This window comes from Cervus canadensis, chromosome 13 (assembly GCF_019320065.1).
Source record: "Cervus canadensis isolate Bull #8, Minnesota chromosome 13, ASM1932006v1, whole genome shotgun sequence".
Taxonomy (NCBI): Eukaryota; Metazoa; Chordata; class Mammalia; order Artiodactyla; family Cervidae; genus Cervus; species Cervus canadensis.
The window spans coordinates 71423605-71436743 of record NC_057398.1 but is presented as its reverse complement, the minus strand read 5'-3'; the positions used below and the strand labels follow the sequence as shown (position 1 = coordinate 71436743).

General features: G+C 40.0%; 1 protein-coding gene across 4 annotated transcripts in view; it reads right to left on the bottom strand.

The window, feature by feature from the left end:
- Positions 1–13139, bottom strand: part of CFH (complement factor H) — a 192180-nt gene that overhangs the window by 126063 nt on the left and 52978 nt on the right. For 3 of the 4 annotated variants that reach the window (XM_043485474.1, XM_043485475.1, XM_043485473.1), the window contains exons 10-11: positions 4226–4408; positions 2367–2543 (exon numbers count right to left, since the gene is read on the bottom strand). The exons of the other annotated variant lie outside the window; for it this stretch is intronic. In XM_043485474.1, coding sequence (XP_043341409.1) covers positions 2367–2543; positions 4226–4408 — 360 coding nt within the window. The remainder of the gene's footprint in view (positions 1–2366; positions 2544–4225; positions 4409–13139) is intronic. 4 annotated transcript variants of the gene reach the window in all.

The window sequence follows — 13139 nt, the reverse complement described above, 5'->3', positions numbered from 1 at the left end:
TGGACTGTGAAGAAAGCTGAATGCCAAAAAATTGATGCTTTTTAACTATGGTGTTGGAGAAGACTCTTGAGAGTCCCTTGGATTGCAAGGAGATCCAACCAGTCCATCCTAAAGGAGATCAGTGCTGGGTGTTCATTGGAAGGACTGATGCTGAAGCTAAGACTCCAATACTTTGGCCACCTCATGCGAAGAGTTGAATCGTTGGAAAAGACCCTGATGCTGGGAGGGACTGGGGGCAGGAGGAGAAAGGGGTGACAGAGGATGAGATGGCTGGATGGCATCACCAACTCGATGGGCATGAGTCTGAGTAAACTCCGGGAGTTTGTGATGGACAGGGAGGCCTGGAGTGCTGCGATTCATGGTGTCGCAAAGAGTCGGACACAACTGAGCAACTGAACTGAACTGAACTGAACTCTTAGCCAACTTCTGGCACATATTAGGTGCTTGCTGACAGCCTAAAAATGAAATTACCTGGGCTCTGGACACTGTTGAACAAGCCTGGCCTGTTTCTATAACAAGCTCACCCTGTGTGTCTATCTGAAATCCTGTGTGTCTATCCTGAACCTCTTGTTCTCTGCCACAATCAAGCCTTTTCAAAGAGTTATGTCCACATTCTGTATTGCATTTCTTACTAATAATTTATTTAGCAGGTTCTAAGTAGGTTTTTCCCTGTCTACTCCATCTGGAACTGTCTCTCTCACAATTATTGTTGGCTTCCATGTAGCCAAATCCACCACAATTTTAGTCTTTTAACCTGGCTTATTAACGGAATTAGAAGTATTCATTAGTATAACTATTCTAATGTAGTTAGTTTACAATTTCCTTGAGTAAACTGCATGGCAGGCATTATGACAAGAAGTTTATATGAATAAGCTATTTTAATAACTAAAAGATCTTTTGAAATATTAGAACATTTGTAAATATTAAATCATTTTACAGATTCAGAGGAGTGAACCAAGCTTCAAATAGGTTGTTGCCCTTAGATTCATACTTAGCAAATGGTGGAATTGGATATAGAACCATTTCAGGCTAATTCCATAGGAATTACTATTAGTCAAGTTATTATTCCTTGTTCTTAAATCATTTTCTTCTGCCCAATCTATGCAATATTCATTCTGACATTTTTTCCCCCTAAATTTTCCGGGTCCTCCTTTCTTTCTGTCCACATTGCCATCTATTCCTCCTCTGTCAGATGCCTCAGTGTTGGAAGCTTCAGAACTCAGTCTTGAACTCTCTTCTATTTTCATTCTACATCCTTTCCCAATCTGATGTTATTATTTACAGAGTGATAATCTCACGTGTGTATCCCCTGGCTAAACCTACGCACTCAACACTGCAGTTGACGTAGCCAATGTTTATGGTCCCCACTGGCCCAACCACATCGTGTTCAGGTCAAAGGTGTGATGCTTTTGTGAGAGTGTTCTTTCTCCTGCCAGTATGACATACAAAGTCATTTCCATTTGCTTGCTTGCTCATGAGAAAATGGTATTCAAAACATGAGTCCCTTCACCTTTTGCTCTTTCTGACAACCAACATTTAGCAATGTTATCTGCATTTATTACAAGGAAAATATATCCCAAATCTATTCTCTGCTCTGCATCACTTCAGCCAAGAATTTGTCTAATCCCCACACTTTTTCACCCACATGGTTTCTTAAGTCTTCTCTTGTCCATCATAAGCACAGCATACAGAAAAATCCACAAGCAGCCTTCAAAAATCTAGATAAAATTATATCATTCCTTTTCTTAAAATTCCCTATGCCTTTTCATGAATCATAAAATCAATCAATGTTAATATGCCTTGAAATAACCCAGGTCATCTTTCCTTTGCCTCATAGCAGCTTCAGCTCATAAAATCCTCTCTCATTGAGTAGAATCTGCCCACCTTGATATTTTCCAAATATTACTTTTCTGCCAAAGTTTGCATATAATTCTTCCCTTGACTTGGGACACTCAACATTCACACTCAGCTTACCAGAGACTGAAGCCCTTTTTCCAACCCTGGAAAAAACACTTCTGATTGGCAAAATAAAAGAGATCCATGTCATTGTCCTCAGAACTTGTCAAAGTCAGAAAATAAAAAGCCCTGTCAAAACCTGCAGAAGTTAACAATAAGGTAGGAGGTATAAACAGAAAGTCAGGAGCAAAATACTTGAACAGGTTGCAAGACCCTGTCATTTTGATATTGAGTGAGTCATTGGACTTTAAAACTTCCCCTCCTTCTGGTTTACATTAAAGTAGAAGGAAGCATCATTCCTTAAAGATTATTCTAGATCAGTGTAATTTGGTAAAAATAAAACACTTCTGACAATTACTGCTAAATTCTGTTTATCTTGAAGGAAGGAACATCTGGAAAAGAGCACCTACCGTAGCATGCAGCTTTATCGGACCAGCCGTTTTGACCACATACTATGGAGCCTGCGGTGCGTCCATCTCGGTTCTCATACCCGTCAAGACATTCGTAGTCCAGCCTGTGGTTCAGCCTGAACCACGTGCCATCACTTTTGGCTCTGGCCTTCTCAAATACTGGCCTGTCACAGGATTCTATGGGATAATGGGATTACGATTTCATTTCTAATATTATTTAGTGGGCAGTTTTATTGAGTTTCATCTCAAGGGAAAAGGGTTTCACCAATTAGTATGCCCTAATCATTAAAAATAAGACAAGGATTCCAGTGATATACCACTGTCCTGAAATAATTACTCAAAGTGAAAAAAAGTGTATTTCTATGCAACATTTTTCTCAACACTTAATGTTCCTGAATTATTTGCTTTATGAACATGTTCCTCAGTTGCTATACTTATGCATTTTTTCCAAAGCTAGTATTAAAATAAGCCATTACAGAAGTATTATACTATTTTCATAACAGCATTTTCTGAATTCATATGCCAAATTTATTAGCAGTTGTGACATATTTGCCAGAGAAAACTTAATTTAAAAAAAGTAATTTTCAAAAGGAAAGTTAATTTTTAAAGATGCTATAATTTTTTTTAAATTCACATGCTGATTTTCCTTTTCCAACTGTATTTCTAGTGGTTGTATATTCTTTTATATTTATCAAGGTTGAATACAGACATAGTTCTATTATCTATAGCTACTTACAAGAAAATATGTTATAAACAATCTGTTTTCACTAACACCATAGACTGATGCTAATAATTTAAATAATTTACTTCAAATTTCATAATGTGTTAAAGCAAAATTATACTAGTAAAATATAATAATAGAGACATTTTTCATAAAAAGAGTGTTAGAATGGAAAATTGTCATATATTAAAATAAAATTAGTTCAATATGTGCACCTTTTTTCATTTTGAGGGTGTAGTGCCTGAAGCAAATATAGACAAGGAGAAAATAAAATGAAAGAGTAGAAATGGATATTATAAATACCCACTTCACTTAAAGTGAATATATAAAATATCACTTCAAAAATATCACTGTGTAGCTTTGGGATGAATAAGACAAACTCAAGAATTGTTCTTAGAAAATCTTCATAAATATCTATGTGGTGCTACAGGAAATACCTTCAGCACAGGAGAATTTGGTTTTGTCTAGAAGTGTTTCTCTGTCTCCACTAACTAGAAGTTTATGAAGATTTCCTAAAAGAGAATTTTTCACAAGGATATTTATCCTAGAGATTCAAAAGTTTCTCTGTCTCCACTAACTAGAAGTTTATGAAGATTTCCTAACAGAGAATTTTTCACAAGGATATCTATCCTAGAGATTCAAACATATGAATTATATATCATATTATTTGAAGCTTATGCACCATGGCCTCAAATCTTTGCTTAACAACATAACTTTTAGGCTTAGGAGCAGAGACTCTGGCTTAAGAGTCCCCTAAAATAAAAGCAGATGCAATCAGCATAAAGGTCTCAGCTGAAAATAAAATAACTTATCCCAGAATAGAGGTAAGGCTCTTAGCAAAATTAGTTTTTAGTCACAGGATGTTTTAAAGTGACAAAACGTTGAACTAAATAGTACAATGATATTCTACTCCACTAGTAATTAATCATTAAAGGCAAAAAAAAAAAAAAAAAGATACATTTTCCAAAGCTTTGTAATTGATCTTTTAAAATACAGCCATGGAACCACAAAACACTTCATATGACCCTGCACCAGCAAAAAAAAAAAAGAAAGAAAAAAGGATAAAAGAACAAAGTTAAAGAGTACTTCTGTATAGTTATCTTCAGGATAAAGAATACTAAGATAATGAATTACTTACTAATGCATACAGGTTGAGCTGACCATCCATTTTGCAGACATGTAATTAATCCTGATGTCTTACCATCTTCTGTTACATATCCTGGTTTACACTTATATTCTGTTTGTTTATTTAGGGGATATGTAAATGCAGATTCAGACAAAAATCCATTCTCAATTCTTACTTTGTCTTTTGAACATCTTTCTAAAAGGGAGAAAGCATAAAGAACAGGTAAGCATATATTTGACACACATTTCATAAGGACCCAAATAAGGTAATGATACAAAAAAGGGGAGTCGTTTATGACTATAAACTAAGAAAACTTCTGATCATTTAAGGTCCTGTGTAAGAGAAAAAAAAAAAACTGTGAGTTTCCAAAGATATTAAACCAAAAAACTTGATTTCTATTTTCTAGAACAAAGCAAGATTTAAAAGACTCTGAATCCCTTCTAGGAAATTATTAGAAATCTGTTTGTCTAAAGGATCTGGAATCCCACAGCATATCAGAAATCTGTTAGCAATGAGTTCCCTTTCCTGGGACTTGTTGAAAGTATAGTCTAGTCTGGAACTCTTACACAACCTGGAACACAAATCAGGTGACAATCACAGAATCTTCCACCACAGTGACCCCAGCCGTTGTCTCTGAGAATTTGAAATGTTGTCATCAAAACTGGGTGCTTAAAGCCATATCAGTACATGGAGTTCAATGAAGATGACAAAGATCGATACATGCATTCATTCTACTAAGGACAAAAAGATGATCCTTCAAACCATGAATAACTAAACTTGGAAAAGTACAATTCTGTCTCCTACTAGATATCTTCATAGAATTCAGGTAATTTTTTTAGTACTTCATGGATAAAGAAGATATCAAAAGAGAAAAGTTTGAATATTTTGAATTGAATGAAAATAAAACCATGATAAGTAAAGTTTTATATGATTTATGAGGTGACACAAAAGTGTGCTGAGGGGAATTTTAAAATTACATAGCAATAACAGTAATGATGAACGCTGAAAATCAATAATTGCTTTTACTTAAAATTGAAAACAGAAAAGCAAACAAGCCCAACACAAATAACTTGGGAACAATGCAGTGGTATTAGTAAGAGCGGGGAATAGGCCACCTTGACCTCCCTTTCTCTCCACAGACACACTGAATTAACAGCTATGTGTGAATCAGTTCCTTTTATACAAAATAGAAACAGTAGACGGGAAGTTCTGCATTCAAGGCAAGTGAGAAAATGCCAAATCCTAAGCAGCAGGGAAAACTAAGACACATTCCCGCAATAAAATCCATGCAGCAGAGCACCATACAATTTGAAGGGAACACTAAACACCCAGCTTCTCCTGGAGGAGCAAAGAGTTTGATCCTAATCTAGGTCTCTGATTTTGCAACTGCTAGTCCAGGGTCCAGCTTCCAATTAGCGCGCCTCTGGGAGGCCTAGCATTTCCAGTCTCCTGGGATCACAGAAATGAAGTGGCAGTTATGAATCTGTACCAGCACTTCTCACAGGTCGTCCCCTAGCTTAATGCAGAGTGAGCAACTCCCAGTTACTCCATTGAAGGAGGCAGACGGCACATCGGGACCTTCATCTTTTCCAGCTCTGCCTGAGGAATTGGCTTCTAACTAACCTGTCCCTGAGAGCTGATGAAGCCCACAATTTGCATGGTGCCTCCGGACTACCGAGAGCTAAAGCATGGTGCAGAAGGCACAGGGTGTGAAGCAGCATGCAGGCATTTGTCACAGCTCCTCTCCCCAGTTCAGTGCAGAGTGAGCGAGGTGATTAACTCCAAATTGCCTGCTCCACAAGTATTCTGACGTGTAGATCACTGCATACTCTAGACTCCTGGAGGACGCTGACTACAAACACAGAAGTTTGGCTGAGCAGAGAGGTTAGAGAGGCACCCAAAATTCTGGCCAGGCTGATTGAAAAGGCTGAATTATGGAAAGGTTCTACTTCTGAGGCTAGTCTGTGAAGACTAGGAGAAGTGGATGTTTAGACTAATGCACAGATATCCACACAGTGAGTCAAGAAAAATGATCAAGTGAGAAGTATGTTCAAATGAGAAGAATAAAATATCCATTGCTTTTTATCCCGACCCAACAAAAGAAATTGGACACCCACCCACAGCAAACCTGACTTAGAGTGAGGTGTGGGCTCTATACCATACACTGAGATCCACGATGGTGAAAGAGTAAGTGCACGCGGAGTACATCTCTCTCCACGGATACGTCAGGAATACACCTCCAGACACAGAAGATCTTGCAGAACACCAGCTGAGAACCTGACCACCGGAAAAAGATATATAGAACCATGCAACACTCAGTAGGACAAAGGAAGGAGGGTAAAACGAGAAGAGTGAGAAGAACTGGATCTGCACCTGAGGTGGGGGAACTGAAGCAGGAACAGAGCTGCAGGGGAGGGAAATGTTTGTGACAGAGGTGAAGCATTGAGGCTGCTGGAGAGTGAAGCAGCTGATCTGTGTGAGTCTGAATGGAGTGAGGATCACACAGACAATCCTTGCCACAGCCACACATACCCCAGACAGGACGCAAGTCCCCTAGAAAGTGCTGCAGCTTGGAGCTGGAACACAGAGATTGGAAAGCAGTCCCAGGGCAAGGTCTGCTGTTGACTGAAGGGAGATGGTGTGAGGGAACCTCAGAGAGGAGAGCGCAGTGGGAAATGCTTATGAAGGAAAGCCAGCTAACCTGGAGGCAGGGTGATACTGCTGAGTCACACACAGAGGATGGAGCCATCTCTGACCCTCTCTCTCTGCACATATCAGCACCAGACTGCGGAAACAAAGCAGGGAGGGTGGCCCTTTAAGGACCTGACGTGCAAAGCAACACAGAAGGACCCCAGCCAAGGTGATCTTTAAGTCCCCGAATGCGATGAACAACAGAGAATGACCCCAACAGGGGGGCTCTGTAAGTGCTTGAAGGGGTCAAGCAACAGAGAAGAACCACCAGCCAAAGAGGCCCTCTGATGGCCAGGTGCCAGAAGCTAGGGAAAGACTCTAATAGGGCCACAGCTCCTGCAGCTGAGTCAGGTGGCTTCCCTGCACGCTTAGCATTGCCAGGGTTCCCATAATTCAAGCATCTGTGTCACCTCCATGCTCAATCCTCCCTGGCAGAGCTGTCAGAAGCTAGAAATATCCCTAATAGTCACATACCTCCTGACAATAGCCTGAGCTGCCGCCACAACAGGTAAGAGACCAGCCCAGAACTGGAGGGCATCCTAGGGAGGTGAGGTGGACTGTGACTCACATTGAGGAAAAGGATGCTGACAGCTCACCCAAGAAAAATATGTATTATTCTTATATTTTAACTTATTTTGTAGTTGCTACTAGGTATTTAAATTTTTACTTGATTTTTGCTCTGTGTTGTTGTAGTTGTTGGTTTTAATACTACAATTAAATCTATTTACACTTTTGAGAACTTTTTTTTAACAACACATTTAATTTCCTTTAAATACTTCTGCCTCTACATTGGTCTTTTATGGTTTTGAGGGTTGTTTTCCTCTTTTCATTTTCAAAGTTTTTAAAAAAATTATTATCACTATTTTTCCACATATATTCTTTTGTTTGCTTTTCTTATTCTTTTTCTGTTGTTACTTTTCTTTAATGTATGTAAAACTTCTTTATCTACCTCTATTTAAATTTGCTTTTCTAGCCTTTCTTTCTTTTTTTTCTGTTTCTTGCTTATCCTTACTATGCTTATTAGTCTGTTTAGCTTTAGTTGTTTTATTCCCCAGTTGACACATGACTTTGGTTTTGTTTTCCAGCTTACACTTTCAGTCAGATTTGTTAATAACTAGTTGATATCATTTTTGCTCTCCTTTGCTCACTGGATCAATCTCTTCTACTTTTTTTTTTCTTCACTCTTTTGGTTTTGTCTCTGTGTGTACATGTATGTGTATATTTCCCATTTTTTTGTTAGTACTTGCCTGATTCTGTATTTGCCATTTTTCTGGGAGTTGTAGTTTGTTTCTTGCTTTAGTGTGTTTGTTTTTATTCCGTTTAATGCCATTACAAGCCACCTGTGAAATATCACTTCCCCCCCAGAGATCAGGCCCAGAGCCTTTGCAGTGGGAGCGCTGACAAGACTCTAGACTGCCATAAGACTCCTAGCCCAGGCAGTGTCTGTTAGTGAGAAGTCCCATAAAGGCCTCTGCTCTTCACACCTGCATCACCCAGTGGAGGAGGCCTCACCCAACAGCCAACACGATGAAACACAAACCCAGTCATCAGCAAACAGGATTCCCCTCATGCTGGGAGCCAGCACACGAGATCCTACCCATGACAAGGTCATGAGGGAGAAAACCTGACCGGCAAGGTGGATCAGGTTTTCAAGGATTCCGAAAAGCTGCCCCAATGCTGCCCTCAGTGCTCACCTTAAAGATGATATCTGTTCTTCTGATGCTTGCTTTAATAGACTACTCCCTAATTTCTGTAACATAGGAAAAGGCCTTCCCAGATTTCTTTCCAAATAAGAATCAATTTAGAACTTTAATCTATAAGTTTTTTGGGTGGTGGTATTTTATGAGATTATTTAGGGTGAAAGGAGTGTTTTAATTTAAACTCCTTTGCTGGTAGTTTGTTAGCCAAATGCATTTATGCCCTTGGTACTAATATGCATGATTGCTTATAATATTTTAATCATAAAATAGCATAAAGAACCTGATTATATAAAAGCCCTAGTAGATATAGAGCATTTTTGAGGGATGAAGGAGTTTTATTAGAAAATATAAGAAAAAATTATTATAAAATGATTATTGGGTTAGCATTTGCTTGCTGTGTTTTTGCTTTTAGTGTGCTAAGGCTGTGCTATGGAAACCATTGTTAATATAGTTATAGATCTAGAAAAATAAGAGCTTAGCCCTAGTGTTGTAACAATGAAATAGTTGTTAATTATTAGCCAGGAGTGCTAGGCAGAGGCCGCCTTATTAGAGCCACAGAGGCTGTATGGGGTAAAACTTTTAGATAAATTTAACTGACAACTTTTGCAGAAGAATTGATGTTGGTATTAACAGGGTCATATTTTTATTATGTTGTAACATGCTGTCCTGTTGCCCTATGAGACTGTAACTCTTCTGTTAAGGTCACCATAGAAACAGAAAACAGGTTTACATTCACCTGACTTGCATAAAATGTTAATAGGCCCCCAGGCCAGAAGATAATGTACAAGACCCTCATAAACAAAGAAGTATGCAGAAAACACCCTGGTTTTGTGAAGGACAAGCTGACATAATGTTAAACTATCTTCCCCTTAGAAATGTACTAACTTAGGGTATAAAAGCTATGGTAAAAAATAAAGCATTGCCAGACTCTGCCAGCTGCACCCTCCGTCTGGTCACTCTCTCTCTCTTTCTCTCTTTCTCTCTCCCTCGCAGACTTGGCCCTATCAAGGCTAGTCTCATGTGTCTTCTCTCTCTCTCTCGCCGACGCCGTTCATCCTGAGGGTACCCCCTGGATCCTGCCGACCCAGCACCCTCAGAAAGTCCTGCCCCTTAGAGGGGGAAAGAAACACGATGAAACACAAACCCAGTCATCAGCAAACAGGATTCCCCTCACAAAGTCCTGCCCCTTAGAGGGGGAGAAACAAACATGATAAAACACAAACCCAGTCATTAGCAAACAGGCTTGTCCCCTCACAAAGTCCTGACCATTAGAAGGGGGAAAAAAAAAACAAGATAAAACACAAACCCAGTCATCAGCAAACAGGATTGTCACTTCATACAGTCCTGCCCATTAGAGGGGAAAAAAACTTACCTCCTTTCACCAGAGTACAAACAAAAGTCACACCCAAAAGAAGCCCACACAAACTCCTGGCACAACCTTACACACCACAGGCAGAAACCAAAAGGAAGGAGGAGTTCTACCTGAAAGCTTGAGAAAAGGAGACCTCAAATACAATAATTAAAAAGAAAAAAAAAGAAAAGGCAAAAAAATATTGCTCAAATGAAGGAACAAACTAGAAGCACAGAAGACAAAAAAAAAAAAAAAGAAGAAGACGACGAAATAGTTCAAATACCTGAAAAAAAAATTCAGAATAATGATGGTAAAGATGTTCCAAAACCTTGAAAATAGAATGCATAAAATGCCAAGAAGCAACAACACAACTAACACAATTACCAAGGATATAGAAGAAATAAAGAATAAACAAAGATGAATGACACAATTACTGAAATTACAAATACTCTAGAAGGAAACAATAATAGATTAACTGAAGCAGAAGAAGGGAACAGTGAGCTGGAAGATAGAATGGTGGAAATAGTTGCCGATGAGCAGAATAAAGGAAAAAGAAGGAAAATAATTGAGGAGAGCTTCAGAGACCTCTGGGACAGTATTAAACACACTAACATTTGAGTTATAGAGGTCCCAGAGGAAGAAGAAAAGAAGAAAGGCACTGAGAATTTTTTTGAAGATACTACAGTTGAAAACTGTCCCAGCATGGGAAAGGAAATAGTCCAATCAAGTTCAAGAAGCACAGAGTCCAATACAGGATAAACCCAAGGAGAAACACATCAAGACACATATTAATCTGCAGAGATTAAACACAAAGAAAGAATATTAAAAGCAGCAAGGGAAAAGCAACAAGTAACACACAAGGGAAAAGCCACTCAATTAACAGCTGATCTTTCAGCAGAAATCCTGCAGGCCAGAAAGGAATGGCAGGATATATTTACAGTACTGAAAAGGAAAAATCTACAAGCAAGATTACTCCACATGGCAAGTATTTCATTCAAAATTGATGGAAAAATTAAATCTTTACAGACAAGCAGAAGTTAAGAGAATTTAGCACCACCAAACCATGTTTACAACATATATTAAAGAGACTTATATAGGCAATAAGCATAAGACAAAGGGAAGACCTACAAAAAACCCAAAACAACTAAGAAAATGCTAATTGCAGGTGGTCTTAAGATGGTGGAGGAATAAGATGGGGATACCACTTTCTCCCCCACAAATTCAACAAAAAATCATTTGAATGCTGAGCAACTTCCACAAAACAGCTTCTGAACACTGGCGGAGGACACCAGGCACCCAGAAAGGTAGCCCATTCTCTTCCAAAGGAAGTAGAACAAAATATAAAAGACAGAGAGACAAAAGAGTTAGGGACAGAGACCCGTCCTGGGGAGGGAGTCGTGAAAGAGGAGAAGTTTCCAAACACCAGGAAACCCTCTCACCAGTGGGTCTGTGGGGAGTTTTGGAATCTCAGAGGGCAACATAACAGGGAGGGAAAAAAACAAAAAATAAAACAAAACCCACAGAATACATGCCTTAACCACAACTCTCAGCAGAAAAATAGCTTAGACACTCCTGTCTGCCGCCAGTGAGTGGGGGAGGCACGGGTTGCATTGCTTAGGGTTAAGGACCAGTCCTGAATGTCCTGAGGACAATCTGAGGGAGCTAACGTGAGATAGCAACCGAAACTGTGGGATAGCCAGAGAGAGAGGGAAAAAGGAAAAGAGAGAGAGAGGGAGAAAGCTCTAACCTAAGGCACAGCCTGGCCCGCTCACAGGACAAAGGATTGAGCCAACACCTAAGGAGAGTTATCAGGCTGCAAACCGGCTCCTCCCCAGACCAGAGGCAGAGAGGCAGGAAAGCGACAGCCAGAGCCGGGAGGCAAGAGGCAATCATGGCCCCAGAGACGGCATCCTCTACCAAACTGGGAGCAGGCTGCCAGTTGCTAACCACATCTTCCTGGGCTCCTGGATGGCTGACATCTGCCAGGAGGGTCACAGCCTGAGATCAGCCCCCCAGAGGAGACACACAGCACACCTGAGATGACACTCTTGTGGCGCACCCCGGAAACCAAGCGAGTGGGACCAGGGAGGTGATATGATGCACTGTTCACCTGGGACAGTGTGCTCACCAAGCACCTGGTCACCTGAGCTGCTAGGACCTGGGGAGGGCACAAAACGCAGCCCCAACAGAGTCTGCGCCCCTGTGCAGTACCCGAGAACCTGAGCCTGAGCAGCTTAGGCCTGGGATGTGCACGCAACCCAGGACCCACTTTGGACAGCTCCCCTTCAGAGCACCCTGGAGTTTGAACAGTGTAGACTGGGAAAGCACACGTGCCATGAGCGGGGCAAACCCAGTGTGGCCCAGGCACTGCGAGCACTCCCCACACAGCCAGTGATATTTGTCTGCAGTGCTCCTCCCTCCCCACAGCACAGCTGAACAAGTGAGGCTAAATAAATGACCACCTTCGCCCCCTTATGTCAGGGCGGAAATTAGACACTGAAGAGACTTGCAAACAGAGGAAGCCAAAATAAACAAAGAAAAGGGAACCGCTCTCAACGTGACAGGCACAACAGATTGAAACCCTGTAGTTAGCATCGACTAAGCACTGGAAAGGCCTATAGACCTTGAGAAGAAGTATAAGCTGGAACAAGGAACTATCTGAAACTGAACTGACCCCACACTGCCCTCAACAGCTCCAGAGAAATTCCTAGATATATTTTTACTATTATCACTTTTAATTTTTATTTTTAAGTTCTTTATTACTTCTTTAATTTTCATTTTTATAACTTACTATTACCTTTCAAAAAAGACCCTATTTTTAAAGCAAATTTCACATATATATTTCTTATAATTTGTGATTGATTTTTTTTTGTATTTTTAATATTGTATTTTTCAGAGTTTAACCTCTACTCTAGATTTTTAATCTTTGCTCATTGGTATTTCTTATCAATTTTGTACCTTTAAGAATCTAATCTTCAGTACCCATTTTTACTTAGGGGTGTGATTACTGGTTTGATTGTTCTCTCCCCTTTTGACTCACACTTTTCTCCCCCCAGGGCACCTGTATCTCCTCCCTCCCCCTACTCTTCTGTACTTAACTCTGAATCTCTCTGGGTGTTCCGGGCTGTGGAGAACACTTAGGGAAATGATTACTGGCTAGATTCGTCTCTCTCCTTTTGACTGT